This window comes from Taudactylus pleione, unplaced genomic scaffold (assembly GCF_031769625.1).
Source record: "Taudactylus pleione unplaced genomic scaffold, aTauple2 ptg000037l, whole genome shotgun sequence".
Taxonomy (NCBI): domain Eukaryota; kingdom Metazoa; phylum Chordata; class Amphibia; order Anura; family Myobatrachidae; genus Taudactylus; species Taudactylus pleione.
Window position 1 is genome coordinate 19,761,893 of NW_028284439.1, and position 14,708 is coordinate 19,776,600.

General features: G+C 43.2%; 1 protein-coding gene across 1 annotated transcript in view; it reads left to right on the forward strand.

Moving 5' to 3' along the window:
• PIK3CA (phosphatidylinositol-4,5-bisphosphate 3-kinase catalytic subunit alpha) overlaps nt 1-14,708 on the forward strand; it is an 80,184-nt gene that overhangs the window by 46,797 nt on the left and 18,679 nt on the right. Inside the window, exons 12-17 of the mRNA XM_088452427.1 lie at nt 134-215; nt 2,233-2,397; nt 3,575-3,678; nt 5,197-5,368; nt 8,431-8,537; nt 9,539-9,660. Coding sequence (XP_088308553.1) covers nt 134-215; nt 2,233-2,397; nt 3,575-3,678; nt 5,197-5,368; nt 8,431-8,537; nt 9,539-9,660 — 752 coding nt within the window. The remainder of the gene's footprint in view (nt 1-133; nt 216-2,232; nt 2,398-3,574; nt 3,679-5,196; nt 5,369-8,430; nt 8,538-9,538; nt 9,661-14,708) is intronic.

The window sequence follows — 14,708 nt, forward strand, 5'->3', positions numbered from 1 at the left end:
GAATACTTGTCACATGCAATTTTCAAAATAATGGCTTTGAAGAAGTCTGTGTATGACATCATTGTCATTAAGCAAAGGCAACTTTTTACCTTGTTATTTGCTATAGTGATTTCTAGTGTATTTTACATTGCAGGCATTATTGTCGGAATACTCCAGAGATTCTTCCTAAGCTGCTCTTAGCTGTGAAATGGAATTGCAGGGATGATGTTGCACAGGTAGTGTATGCCTATATCATTTTATACCAGGGAAAAATAGGAAAGGAACAATTGGCAATCATATCTTATACCCAACATACCTTTTACTTTGTTCAGAGAGATTGCAGGTATACATATCTAAATTATTAAACGTGCTCTCATGAGTCAGCTAATTAAACCCATTATTGTTTTCAGAAAAACACTTGAAATTCATTCCGACAGATATTGATTGAATTTTTGACCTTAACATAAGAGAACATTTATCTGGAAATACATTTATGATCATTTTGCCATTAAATGGCTGTGCCCTCTTGTATCTAAACTAAATCCTCATAAACTGTAATTCAGATGCACAGTTCTTTAAAGGGTTGTGCAGCTCCAGATGATTTACTTTATTGGCTTGTACATCCATTGCTGTAATAATTACCAAATGCATTGCTTTATCTTCTGGCATCTTTATGCAGTTATCAGCCGTGTGGTAATATCTAGTTCAGTTTATTTTGGTGCACCGTGATGAGGCATATACCTATTCTGTGCCCTCAGCAGTTTTTACATTTGCATCCAAACAACAGCTGTGTTTCATACCTCAGAGTGAATAAAATCATTCTCTCTGGTGATATAGAGACTTTGCTGAAATTCCTTAGGCCGGCCATACACTGATCGATCAGGCGACGGGAGATCCGACGTCCGACATATCGGGAGGTCCGCACACACAGTGTGGTCGGGTGGCCGACCGCCCGATATGCCGGCTCCCCCCTCCCTCACCCGCATAGCAATACACGGGATGGCACATCACATACCCTGATTGCATGGTTCTGCAGTGTGATCAGGCGATGCGATGTATGACCCAACGGGAGCGCGCTTTGTATGAAATCAGGCCCATACACAGAGTGATATCGTACCAATCCATCGGATCGGCTACTTTATCGCACCGTGTATGGGCCGCATTACAAGGATGTCTCAGAAATGGGGAAAACCTTTTTATTGGGTTTTGAAATGCATCCAAGAGCCAGTATTCTGGGTCTTGGGGTCTATGTACTAAGCCTTGGAGAGAGCGAAAAGTGCCAACCAATCAGTTCCTAACTGTCATTTTTGAAACACAGCCTGTAAAGTGACAGGAGCTGATTTGGTTGATACTTCATCTGTCTCCACTTTCTCTTTCCTAGGCTTAGTACATAGACTCCTGAGTTTCAATGAACACTGTTTGTAAGATAGTCCTAAAGACATGGAAATAAAGTGAAACCAATAGGTACTGCCAATACCTTGAGCATCGTGGTGACTAATCATTGCGCACCTAACCCCTGGGAAAAATGCTCTGTGTGAACCAGGACACTTATTCTCCTAGGCTGTGCTCAGATGAGAAGGTTCAGTGTAGGGGCTGCAGGGAGCTCTGCAATGTGCACTACGATGACTGACTGACCCCTAGTATGCCCTGTGCATGGTCCAGCATTTTTTTAGAGCTTTAAAAAAAACTAGTTCAGATGGGAGCTGAAAACAGATTAGTTACTCTATGATTGAGCCTGCTAAGCAGTGGCATGCTATAATTGAAGGGAAAGTGATATACAGTATAATTCGTTATGTTCTGAGAAAGTATGGTGGGTGAGAAACTAATAATAAAGCATGGTTTTAATGATGGCTGGTTATTGATGGAGGGTTACTATTGATGCTCAATGGTAGGGTCAATTATGAATGATGCAGTTTTTTTCTATTTGAGCATATTGATTCAGTATTGAGTTTAATGATAAGAGTGCATTAATTATTAGGATTATGAAGGAGAGATGATAGGAGCAAGGTTATGATATGTAATGTCTGTAAGAGGGATAAACTGTCTGTAAAATATATAAAGTCTGTTATATTTGCCTGGTCTGCTGTTTGTTAGAAGGCTCTATATAATAAGCGTTTACATATTGCATGGCTCCTAGTTGGTTGTTAAGTACTAGATTCTAAAAAAAAAAAAAAAAGAAAACTGTTGAATCCTGGCCTAAGTAAATGTTAGGGTTCATAAAATGTGTTTAATGTTATTGTTCCCGATTTGTAGATGTATTGTCTACTCAAAGATTGGCCTGCAATCCGACCTGAGCAAGCAATGGAACTGCTAGATTTTAATTACCCAGACAGAGTGGTACGCTCGTTTGCAGTTACATGCCTGGAGAAGTTTTTGACAGATGACAAGCTGTCACAGTATTTAATCCAACTAGTACAGGTACTTTCCGAGAGCTGCTTTGTGCCCTTGTGTACTGTCAGCTTTGTATGTTAGAAGAAATATTAAATGTTTATCTTGAAGATGCTTGTTGTTTGTAAATGTTAAAATGTTTGTTTTGTCATAAGTTTTTGTTCTTGCCATGTAGCAAATAGAAATTAAAAATACATTTTCTGAATGTATTTACTACAAAACCTACTTTATGTGACCATGACTGACAGTGAATCTATAATCTGATTCACTGTTGTAGTAAAGTGATACAAATCTGTTACTATAGTGTCAATGACATGAAGCAAACAACTGACCTGAATATAATCCTTTTAAATGTGCGCTTCCAGTTAGTAAAGGATTTGACTATGGTGGTTATCCCAATAAACCAAGTGCGGCTGTTTTTCACAGGGCTCCATTCCACTTACTGCCGCACAGAAGCTGCAATCGATATATTGCTGCTTACTTTTGGCATCCTCCCGCTCATCCTTCCACCCCTCTTTCCCCGGGTTGGGCATGGGTTCCCAGCGGTCGGGATGCCACCGGCCAGAATACCGGAAGAGGCATCCCGATACCCGTAGGTAAGTATACTACCGCTAACCCCTACCCTAACCCTCCCCAGTGCCTAAATCTAACCTCCCACCCCCAGTGCATAAACCTAACCCTTTCCCTCTTAGTGCCTAACCCTCCCCCTAGTGCCTAACCCCCGTTACTTACCTTCGGGATACTGGAGGTGGTATTTAGACCGTCGGAATCCTGCACGCCGGAATGCTGACTACATCCCCTTTCTCCAACCTCTTTTTCCACTGTTGTATTTTAAAGTTGTTTAACTTAATTGTTTTGCGAGCCCTGGGATCAAGAATACATAGAATAGACCTTGGAGCTAGGGAGATGGGCAACTTCAGTAAAATATTTTACTTAGGTGGTAATGCAGCTTTAAAATGTCACTGCCTGCAGAGTCCAGCATAGAACCTTCGTAATTCCTGAAGGCTGTTGCCGGAATTACTAGTTTAAAAACCAGATGAGCAGCAAGGACTAAACTATCACTTGTGCAATGATAAATATGTATAATTAATTGAGGGGGGGGGGGGCTTCCATAATTCAACTGTTTACTGCTGCTTCTACATTCCTATTGTTTTATATTTGTGTATAAGGGTGTATCAGTATTACTTTTTTTGTCTGTTTTGAACAGGTTTTAAAGTATGAGCAATACTTGGACAATTTACTAGTGAGATTTCTACTGAAGAAGGCACTAACTAATCAAAGAATCGGACACTTCTTCTTCTGGCACTTGAAGTAGGTCTACATACTGTATAGCAACTGTGGGTTTTCTCCATTTTTTTTTTTTTTTTTTTTTTTTTTTTTTTTTTTTACACAACGGTGTGTTTATCAGTAGAGCATCATGACCTGAAGCATCCATTGAATAAAACAATTTAGATGAAAGTTTCCTAGGGGTTAATAAGGAGAGAAACGGCAAAGCATTGATCAGGATGCGTAGCTAGTGTGTACTTTTTGTTTTTTTAATGGGCGCTACTGTTTTTCATTTAAATTTTATACTGCGTGCTGTTGGATATCAAGACCTCCAACTGACAGAAATATTGAGTGTCGGTTTGAGTGAAAAATATGAGTGTGTACCTAGCTTAATTCCCATGGAAAATCTGTGGAGAGTTCTGAAAAATCAGTTGAGAGAAGGCAACTTTCCAGTCTGCGAGTACTGGAGCAGTTTGCACAGAAAGAGGCCAAACTGCCAACATAGGTTGCCAATAGGAAGAGATTGATTGCAGTTATTTTGACCAATGACACTGCTACCTAATATTAGGTCTAAGGTGTCTAATTTTGTCAGTACCATTTCTTATTGTTTTCTGATTTTAAAAGGTTATACAGAATCAAATTCTGAATCAAAACTAAAAGTTCTGAAATATTAACAAACAATGAATTGTGGACACCAGATACAGTTCTTAATGTTGGCTTTTGTTTATAGAAAATTGTAAATTATTTGAAAAAAGTGCAAGGACACCAAGTGTTTTGGCCTTACCTGTACTTGCTTATGACTATACCATACTAAAGAGGTTATGGATATTCAATGGGAGGTCTAGGTGTACAAACATTAAAATAGTCTGCTGGTTGGATATCAATAAACTAGTCTTTGTGGCTTTTTCTTAATTTAAACCGGAAATACTTGGGGAATGATAGAGTTTTAGTCGTTTTCTAAAAATGTAAATCTATTTAAGAACTCTGATTTAACCCTTCTTAAAGTCATTCATGTTAATTTACCTTGCAGTGAAAATATTATGCCAGAAAATATTTTGGGTGTACTTTGCTTCTATACAGAATCTTTTATAGTTATGGAAATTACAGATCCATGGTTTATAATATACTGTACTGTACATGAGTAGGTGGGATCACTAGATGATCTATTTGAAAGCAAGGCAGTATATGAATAAAAATGTGTTGCAGGACACACAACTGCCAGATAAAATTATAATTGGCAAAACCATTTAGTAAAAAGATAGAAACATCCTGATTACTTATAACATCTTACACCTGTAGAAAATGGATGACAGGTACTCTTTTGTCTGTTAGTTTACCTCCATCTTGTGTATTATTATATAAGTTGAATAATTAGCTCAAAGTAAGTTTAGTGTTCTACAAAAGGAGAATTATACTATTTAAAGCATTTTTTTTTCTGCCACCTCCATTGTTCCTCTGTGGAATTTTGTAATAAATATTTCCCTTCTGGTGCTAGTGGCAATTAAACTGTATATGCATTCAAATGTAATTGGATCTTGGCACTTTCTGAATATTTCCTAACAGATCAGAAATGCACAACAAGACAGTCAGTCAGAGGTTTGGACTGTTGCTGGAATCGTACTGCCGAGCCTGTGGGATGTACCTCAAGCATTTGAGTAGACAGGTGGAGGCCATGGAAAAACTCATTAACCTCACTGACATCCTCAAGCAGGAGAAGAAGGATGAGCCTCACAAGGTAAACGCAGATTTTTTTTTCCCATGAAATATGAATTCATGGTTTACTAGGGAGTAAAATATTCAGCTGTCACACTTTTTTTATTGTCATGGAAAAGTAAATATTTAAGCCACTAATTAAGGGTTATTCATGAGCAGCAAAATGTCATGTTTTATTGTGATTGGTGCACTTGTGCACCTAGTTACATGGAGATGTGCATATATTTGCCAACCTAAATAGAGTTGTTGCCATCACTGATAGGATGCAGTTTAGGTGCATAAGTGCACTAATCTTAGCACTCCCCATGCAGAGATTTTATTTTATGGGATGTTTAAATGAGATAAAGGGTTATGTAAGGCACATTTGTAGGGGTCTTCCTCGTATTGCAGACTCCCATCAACCAAAGACCTTAAACTCTCCTCTAGAGATGATGTTTCGTCCCTATTCTTATTATGGGCTGTACTTTGGGCCTGATTTATTACCGATCGCAACTGCGATTACACACGCAATTGGCCAATTGTGGCGCATGCGTATACATCGTAGTGCGCATGCCCGAACCAGCCACTCCAATCAGGACTGCGATCGCGGCGACAACACAGACCCATGGCAAAGTGATTGACAGGAAGTGCCGTTTGTGGGAGGTGACGGGGGGGGGGCAGCGAAATGCAGACGTGCCAGTGTGTTTGAATGCCGTTGCATGGGCATGCATAAATTATCCACTGCAATGCCATATACAGCTTGTGTACTGCCTATGTGCAATGAAGTTAGCAATTTCTGAGTAAGGTCAGAGCTTGTGCAAGTGTGCGTGAGGCTGCGATGGTACTCGATGTTACCGATGGTTTCACAGTCTTGCTAAGGATTACAGATCTGTGTAAGGTAAAGTGGGCGTCCTTATGTTGTGCTGCGATGACATGATGATCGCAGTGGATTAGCATACTATAGCAGTAAGTCTGCGTGCGTAATCGCTATTGCAATCGCAGTTGCGATCCGTAATGAATCAGGCCCTTTGTACCTTTTACTTTTGCAGCTAAGAGGGGTATTGAATATGAAACGTTAACCTCGCCGTCGAAGATTTTGCTGCACATCGGAGCTTTTGCTGGCGAAAAAGTATCGCGCGCGCTCCCGCTTATCCCCGTATTCAATATGAAATCGTCGAAAACGGGACCCGGCGATACTTGGATCGGCGAAAACAAATGGGAATTTTTTGGAAATAATTGTAGGACACCCCTAAAGATGTCCAGACCTCGGGGTTCACTATGGGTATCCCCGTTTTTGCCTGCAGAAGAAAGTCGGGTTTTTTAAATAGCCGAGGCAGGTGTTTTTTTCCCAACTTTGAAGAAGTGATGCAGAAGAGCATTTAGCTTTTTTTTTTTCGTTTTTAAAAGTGGTCTCATCAAATTTGGGGTACATGAAAATGGGTACTAGCATATTTTTAAGTCCCTAAAGTTATTTTTTAAAAATTCTGCAAAAATGCACCTGCCACTACTTTGCGCAATGACAAAAACACCTGCCACATACTTGGGGACCCCACCAGAACTAATTTCGTTAGTTTGGCATTTTTTTTTTTCATTTTTTTTTTTCATATATATATATTCACAACTTTATTTTTTTTTTTGTTTAGGGAGTCACGATTTTTTTTTTTTATTATTTACAACAATTTTTTTGAACATTTCCTTTTAAGGGGACATTCCCAAAAGTACAGGCTATTTTTTATAAACCTGCACCCCCAAACCCCAATTCTGCACTTTTTTTCACTTGCTCTAGTGAATTGAACTGTTTTTTTAAAAATGACCCTTGACTCCATTAAGGAATAAAAACGGGAATTTTCGGGAAATATGCCTGGGACCCCCCTAAAGATGTCCAGACATGGGAGATCACTATGGGTACCCCTGTTTTTGCCTGCAAAATAAAGTCGGGTTTTTAAATAGCTTTGCCAGGTCTTTTTCCCTGCCGCGGCTATTAGAAACCCCGACTTCCTTCAGGAGATAAAAGTGGGGGTACCCATAGTGATCCCCCATGTCTACACCTCTTTAGGGGGGTCCCTAGAATATTTCCCGAAAATTCCCGTTTTTGTTGAAACCTGTAAAAAAAAAGTAGCAAAAATGTACAAAAAAAATGACATAAGGTCCCCCCCCAAAAGCCAAACCAGCCCCAGGCTTGCCAGCCAGTGGTGGTTTCTAAAAATACGGGGAACAAAATGTGTAGGGTTCTACCGTATTTTAGAAAGCAACACCAGGCTGCAGGGACTAGTGCTGGTTTTAAATATAGGGGACAAAAAAGACATGGGGTACCCCCTATATTTAAGACCAGCACCAGACCCAACCGACCGGGGTGTAATGCCACAGCCCGGAGAACCAATCACTGGGGCTCCAGGTCCAAAGCATTACACCCCAAGTCGGTCAGCGCAAGCCGGTGATCTCGGGGGATCCGGGGACCCCCCAAAAAAGGGTCCCCCCTCTCCCGAGTACCACAGGCTTACGCTGAAGCCTGGGGCTCATCCCCATACCCCTGGAGCAGTGGGGTATGGGGGTAATAGGGGGGCCAAATAATGTCACACTATTGTACTTTACAGTGGAACTACAAGTGCCAGCAGACACCTGGGCATACTTGGGGACCCTCCCAGAGTCAAGTTCACTATTTTTTAACTTTCTCCCCCAACATTTTTTTTTTTGGCCCCCAAATTCAAAGTGCTTTTTTGGGGTGTCTCGATTTATTTATTTTTTTTACACAAATCGTTTCAAGGGGTCATTCTGAGGGGTGCAGGCTATTTTTTTTTTAAGCCTGCACCCATAAACCCCAATTCTGCACTTTTTCGCCACCTATTCAGTGGTGAAAAGTTATCACCGGTTTTTTTCAAAGACTTTTCGAATCTGCGAAAAGTCTTTGAAATTGAATACTGTGTAAAACCAAAACCAGCGAAAATGACGTCATCAGTGCGAAATTATCGCAAAAACTGACTTTTCGCTCCAAATTGAATACCCCTGTAAGAGTATTTTTAATAATATATTTATAATACATATGTAGGGATTCAATTTGAGGTGATCTAACAGCATACATTGTATATTAATGGGTGTGTATATTAGGTGCAGATGAAGTTTCTAGTGGAGCAAATGAAGAGGCCAGATTTCATGGACGCATTACAAGGCTTTACCTCACCTCTCAACCCTGCTCACCAATTGGGAAATCTCAGGTATTACCAAGTATGGCTTGTTTTCAAATTAATTCCAGTTGTATAAATATGCAACTCTACAACCAACAGATCCTAAAAATCTGAATCAGGCAATAATAGTATAAACTAATGTAACAGATGTTTATCCTAACAGCAGCTCCCAAATAGTATTCTGGAGATACTAAATAATGAACAATATTAAAAGACCATAAAGGCACGTAGGGAGCACTTAAACAATTATTTAATTGAAATAATTAATTTGACATTTATACTTTAAATATCATGTAGAAACATAAAAAACAAGCATATAACAATTAAGGCTAAAAAATCTATGCATAAAGGTCAGATGTTCCAATAGCAGGATATAGTCCACTTAGTGTGGGAAAAAATCCACTTCATAATAATTGATGGAAAGGATTCCAATATTAATGGTCACTTAAAAGCAACAATGTGTCTGAGAAAATGGCATAAATTTCAACCTCCACGCTGTAAGCTCAGCTCACCACCTGCGCAGATATCAATCCCCGGACACAGTCACAGAGTAGTAGCAGTGGGAGAAATCATCAGTGTATTACGCTCCCCATTTGGTGGAATAAGGCAACCACCTAAGGTGATGGTGGAGCAGCGTCTAGTGGGAGCAACACTTTGGTAGCCGGAATAAGGGGACGGAGAAAGCCACTCACGCTGGAGTCAGAAATCCATAATATGATCCATAGCTTCTCAGTCAATAGCTGGAGCAGCAAGATAGTGTTAAGATGCCTGCTGATAGTCCCTTAACGCGTTTCTCCGTTCTAAAGGTTTCATCGGAAGGTGAAGCAGGTGTAAAACAGGCAAGGTATTTAAATGATCATGCAGCCAATCATTGACATGTGTTTTATGTTTCTATATGATCCTTAAAGTATAAATGTCTAATTATATCAATTAAATAATTGTTTAAGTGCTCCCTACGTGCCTTTATGGTATTTTAATATTATATAAATATGCAGCTTGTGTGACCTGTATACTATCCTCCTGTTTTTTAGGCTTGAAGAATGCAGAATAATGTCCTCTGCAAAAAGGCCGCTGTGGCTAAACTGGGAAAACCCAGATATTATGTCTGAGATGCTGTTTCTGAATAATGAGATCATCTTTAAAAATGGAGATGGTAGGTTTATTAGAACTTACACTGCAGCCTATGAGAAATGTTCTTAGTTGTCTACTGAATTTAATATACTAAGGGCTTTATTTCATCCAACTAACTTCTATTCACCAACTTCACATTTTCCTTTTTTCTCCATCTATTCCAAGCTTACTCCTACTAATACTTCTAATACCATCTGCTACAAATGAAATAATCTGTCCATAGGATCACGTGGGGGAGGGGTTTCTGAGTACCCAGAAACCCTCTCTGAAGGATCTAAAACATTTATTTTCTTCTTCAGGGTCCATAGGGCTCCACAGAGAGATCTTGGGGTGTAGGTGGTGGTTGAGGACCGGGCACCACGCAGTTAAAGCTTAAGCTCCCAGGATGCATTGGTCCATCCCCCTATACCCTGCTGCCGAGCCAGAGGCACCTCAGTTTAGTCGGTGCCCGGCCAGAGTCGGGTCACCTTTTATGCCGTGGGCTGCCTATGCAGTCCAAATAGCTTTAATTTTTATGATTTTACTTATTTATGTATTTGCATACTGAGCATGCAGCAGCAGACTGTCCCTCTGGGCGCCGTAACGCCAGCTTCAGCAGGGGATTTCGGCGAGCATCCCGGGATCCTCGCTAGCCGGCCCCGCGGACGCACCCAGGCTGCAACCTGGACGTTAAGGGAACAGGTAAGGCGGGTCATCGATCGCGGTGACCCGCAATTTGGCAGTCATGCCTCTGGTCTCGAGATAGACCGGAGGCGCTGAGCGTGGACACAGGCTCCAGATCCAATGTGATCCACTAGACCACCAGGGTACACATGGAGTGGGAATCCAACGTCCCAGTGGGTAAACAATCAGCATGGGGAGCCAGCTTTCCCCATTAAAGCAGTCCCTCAGCTCAGGGCGCAATTTCTCTGAGGTCTTGCTTCTCTGAGCTGCTCTCCTCCTCCGACCACGCCCCCTCAGAGGTCTCCGGCGGCCATTTTCTCTCAGGCACAGCCACCGCTCTCTCAGGGAAACGCAGGGTCTGGTACCCCTACATACCTCTCCCTGGAGTCAGTGTATGTAGCGCTATAGCATACCAGACACTTGAGTCTGTGTAGTTGATGGTAGTGCCATATTACAGTTTTACATGTTATTTCTGCATTGTATATGACTTATGCTAGTGCTGCCTGTCTGTTTCCCTCTCTATACTGTCAGCATATATCTTTTCAATTTTTCTCTGACTTTGCCTTAACATGCAGGTGTATTCATGGTTTTTCCTGTGCCTCACATCTATCAAATTAAGTATTTGTGAGGCTTGTCGCATACAGTTGGTTATTGCACTGTGCCATATGTGTGCTGTGCTTCTGCAGCTTGCCCAAGTATAAGACAGGACCAGTATATTGTATTCCTACTAGTATCCTACATACACAGTGGTTGCATTATACCCAGTACCATATTGTGTGCCATATTGCTCTGCAGCACTGTCTAGCAATGGCAAGAGTAACAAACAGGCATCTGCACCCATACTGCTATCATGCAAATTATGTGCTGCATATGTAGGAAGTGTTTTACTCCACCAGGCCCATCAGACCCCCCCAGCGCCTGTACAAGAGCCCCCCTGGGCTTCTTTCTCTCAAGTGCTGGCTACTATTGCGGCACCGCTTATCAGTTCCGGCTGTAGTTCCGCCTATGGGGTTACCGCAGCAGGCTGTAATTACCCCTTTCGGGTTGCCACAACAGGTTCAGGCAATACAGGTACTTCCTGTACCCCCACCATGGGTAGATGTTCTCTCTAACTCATTGCAGAACCTGGTGGCTACCTCTACTGCCTATCAAACTATGTTGTAAGGTGAGAAGCCCCTACCCAGTAAGCCTTTTAAGGGTCCTGTGTTATCTTTACAGTCCATGCAACTCTCAGAATCTGTAGTATCATCTGAGGGGGCAGAAGCTGCCGATCTCTCTACCACTGACTTCCCTCTGGAGGAGGATGAGAGCCAGTCCAAAATTAATATTCCTGCCTTGGTATGAGCTGTCAGATCCATCTTACTAATAGACGAGGACGAGTCAGCCCCTAAATCCAAGCACCCTCTGTTTAAACGACAGAATGTGGCTTCCGCAGAATTCCCTCTATTGGATCAACTAGATAAACACATGTCTGCAGCCTGGCAATCGCCTGGTGAGAGGTTTCAGTCACAAAAACGGTGGACACCCATGTTACGCGTTTAAAAGCGCTATGTTACCTATCCCTGCAGTAAACTCTTTGAAGGATCCTACGGATAGAAAAGTGGAATCTTGCCTGAAATCGATATACTCTTTCTCAGGATCTGTTTCCCGTCCAACCATGGCTATTACATGGGTGGCCAAGGCTATAAAGAGCTGGACTGACACATTTGAAAACACTTTTTTTCACTCAGAGGCTTCTAGGGATCAGATGTCTTTTGTTGCTCACATTCGAGATGCAGCATCCTATATTGGAGAAGCGACATTGGATGCCAGTTTCCTAACCTCCAGAGTTTTGGGCGCTACTGTGTCTGCCCACCGTATCCTGTGGCTTCGTACATGGAAGGCAGATGCGGATTCCAAGAAAGGCCTAGAAGGGTTACCCTACAATGGGTAGATCTGATTTGGCCCAGACCTCGACAAGATTGTTACCACATTGGCAGCATCAAAAACTGCATTTTTGCCTTCAGCAACTACTGTACTACTACAAGGCCTCGGACTATATCCTTTTAAGTCCTTTCATCCTCAAGGAAAGCCTAAAGGTCAGTCCTTTCCTAGGCAGTCTGCTTCCGCTTGGGCCGCCAAACCCAGGACCAAGCAGGCCTGGAACACCAGACGCCCTGCTTCAAAACCCGGGGATAAACCCTCAGCCTGACAGGACAGGCCTCCCTCTGGGGGATCCCAGAGTGGGAGGCTGACTTCTTCAGTTCGCCCAGTGCTGGTGTCAAACCACCACAGATGTTTGAGTAAGAGAAGTGGTCTCTCACGGGTACTCCCTCTCATTTCTTCGACTGCCACCCCACCAGTTTTTCTACACAGGCCCTCCTTCAGCCCAAACAAGGCCCTACATATTCAGAAGGCCATACAGTCCTTGTTGCAAGCAGGGATAATTGTCCCAGTCCCGCCATCTCAGCGAGGAACTGGTGGTGGTTCTCTTCTCTTTCTGGTTCAGAAGCCGAATGGGTCTATCGGCCTATCCTCAACCTCCAATCCCTGAACAAATTCCTCAAGGTACCCAGGTTCAGGATGGAAACCCTATGCTCCATCATCCTAGCTATGGAGCCTGGAAACTTTATGGTATCTCTGGATATTCAGGACACGTACCTACATGTACCTATAGCGCCCTCACATCAGCGATATCTCCGGTTTGCTTTACTACACTAACCCTTCCAATTTCAGGCTCTGCACTTTGGACTATCCACAGCTCCACGGGTGTTTACCAAAATTATGGCTGTCAGGGAGTCCAGCTGTTGCCATATCTGGACTACCTCCTGCTCCTAGCAGGAACCCCAGAAGTGCCATCTGCAGCTAACCATTGCTTTCCTGCACAAGCACAGATGGTTAATCAACTGGAAAAAGTCCTCCCTAACTCCCTTACAGAGAGTGATTCATCTGGAAGCCCTGCTGGATTCTCAGGATCAAATAATCTTCCTGACATCAGTCAAGATCTGCACACTTCAACTGCGAGCGCGCAGATGTTTCCACAGTCGCCGAGTGTCGATCTACTCAGCAATGTATTTTCTTGGATCCATGGTGTCTGCCTTCGACATGATGGAATATTCCAGGCCTTTGCAAAGGCTGATCCTCTCCAGGTGCAACGGGTTACCCCCATCGGATCAAGCTCAGAAGATGGTGCTCTCTCCTGAGGTGCGTCTGTCTCTATCTTGGTGGCTACAGACATCTCATCTAACCAAGGGTCGCCCCTTTTAGATCCCGGACTGGGTAATCCTAACAATGGATGCCAGTCCCCGGGGCTGGGGCACTGTGACCGGTCTGCACTCCTTTCAGGGCCATTGGGCATTGGTTGAATCAAACTGGCCCAGCACATACTTCACAGAAAACCTGTACAGGATCAGTCCGACAATGCCACAACAGTGGCTTACATCAATCATCACTCGAAGTCGGGCAGCAATGACAGAAGTGTCACGCATTCTGACATGGGCAGAGGGTCACCTCCCAGCATTATCTGCAGTGTTCATTCCAGGTGTTCTCAATTGGGATGCAGACTTCCTCAGCCGTCCCAACGTGCATCCCGGGGAATGGTCTCTTCACCAAGAGGTGTTTCAACTCCTTGTGAACAGATGGGGCCTCACCGAGGTGGACGTCATGGCCTCCCGACACAATCACAAACTGCCAGTGTACGGGTCCAGGACAAGAGATACCGAGGCAGCCTTTGTAGACGCATTATCAGTGAAGTGGACCTTCCCGTTTGCGTACCTCTTCCCTCCAGTCTCCCTTCTTCCTCGAGTTCTTCGGAAGTTCAAACAAGATGGAGGCACTGTCCTGCTGGTGGCTCCAGTTTGGCCAAGACGTCATTGGTACTCAGATCCTCGGAGTCTCTCCATCGACACTACGTTCCAGCTGCTTCAATGACTGGGCCTGTTGTCTCAGGATCCTTGCCTTTACCCGTACCTGGGTTGTCTGTCTTTGATGGCGTGGCTCTTGAGACATCCCTCCTAAAGTCCAAAGGATTCTCTAGCTCTGTAGTCAAAATTACGCGTAATCCAGCCTCTGCTCGGATCTACCACAGAGTGTGGCATACATATTTCCAATGCTGTCATACCAGGAGCTACGACCCCCAGGTGTTTAGGATTTTCACAGTCCTGGCCTTCCTTCAAGCTGGATTGGACCTTGGACTCCGCCTGGCCTCACTGAAAGTGCATGTCTCTGCTCTATCCATTTGGTTCTTGCTCCGATATCGGATATCTACACCTTCCTCCAGGGTGTCCTCCGGATTCAACTTCCCTTTGTCTCTCCAGTGGCTTCTTGGGATTTGTCAGTAGTTCTTTGTGCTCTCCAGGGTCCTCCATTTGAACCCCTGGATTCTGTGGAACTCAAGTGGCTAACAGTGAAGACTCTTTTTCTTCTGGC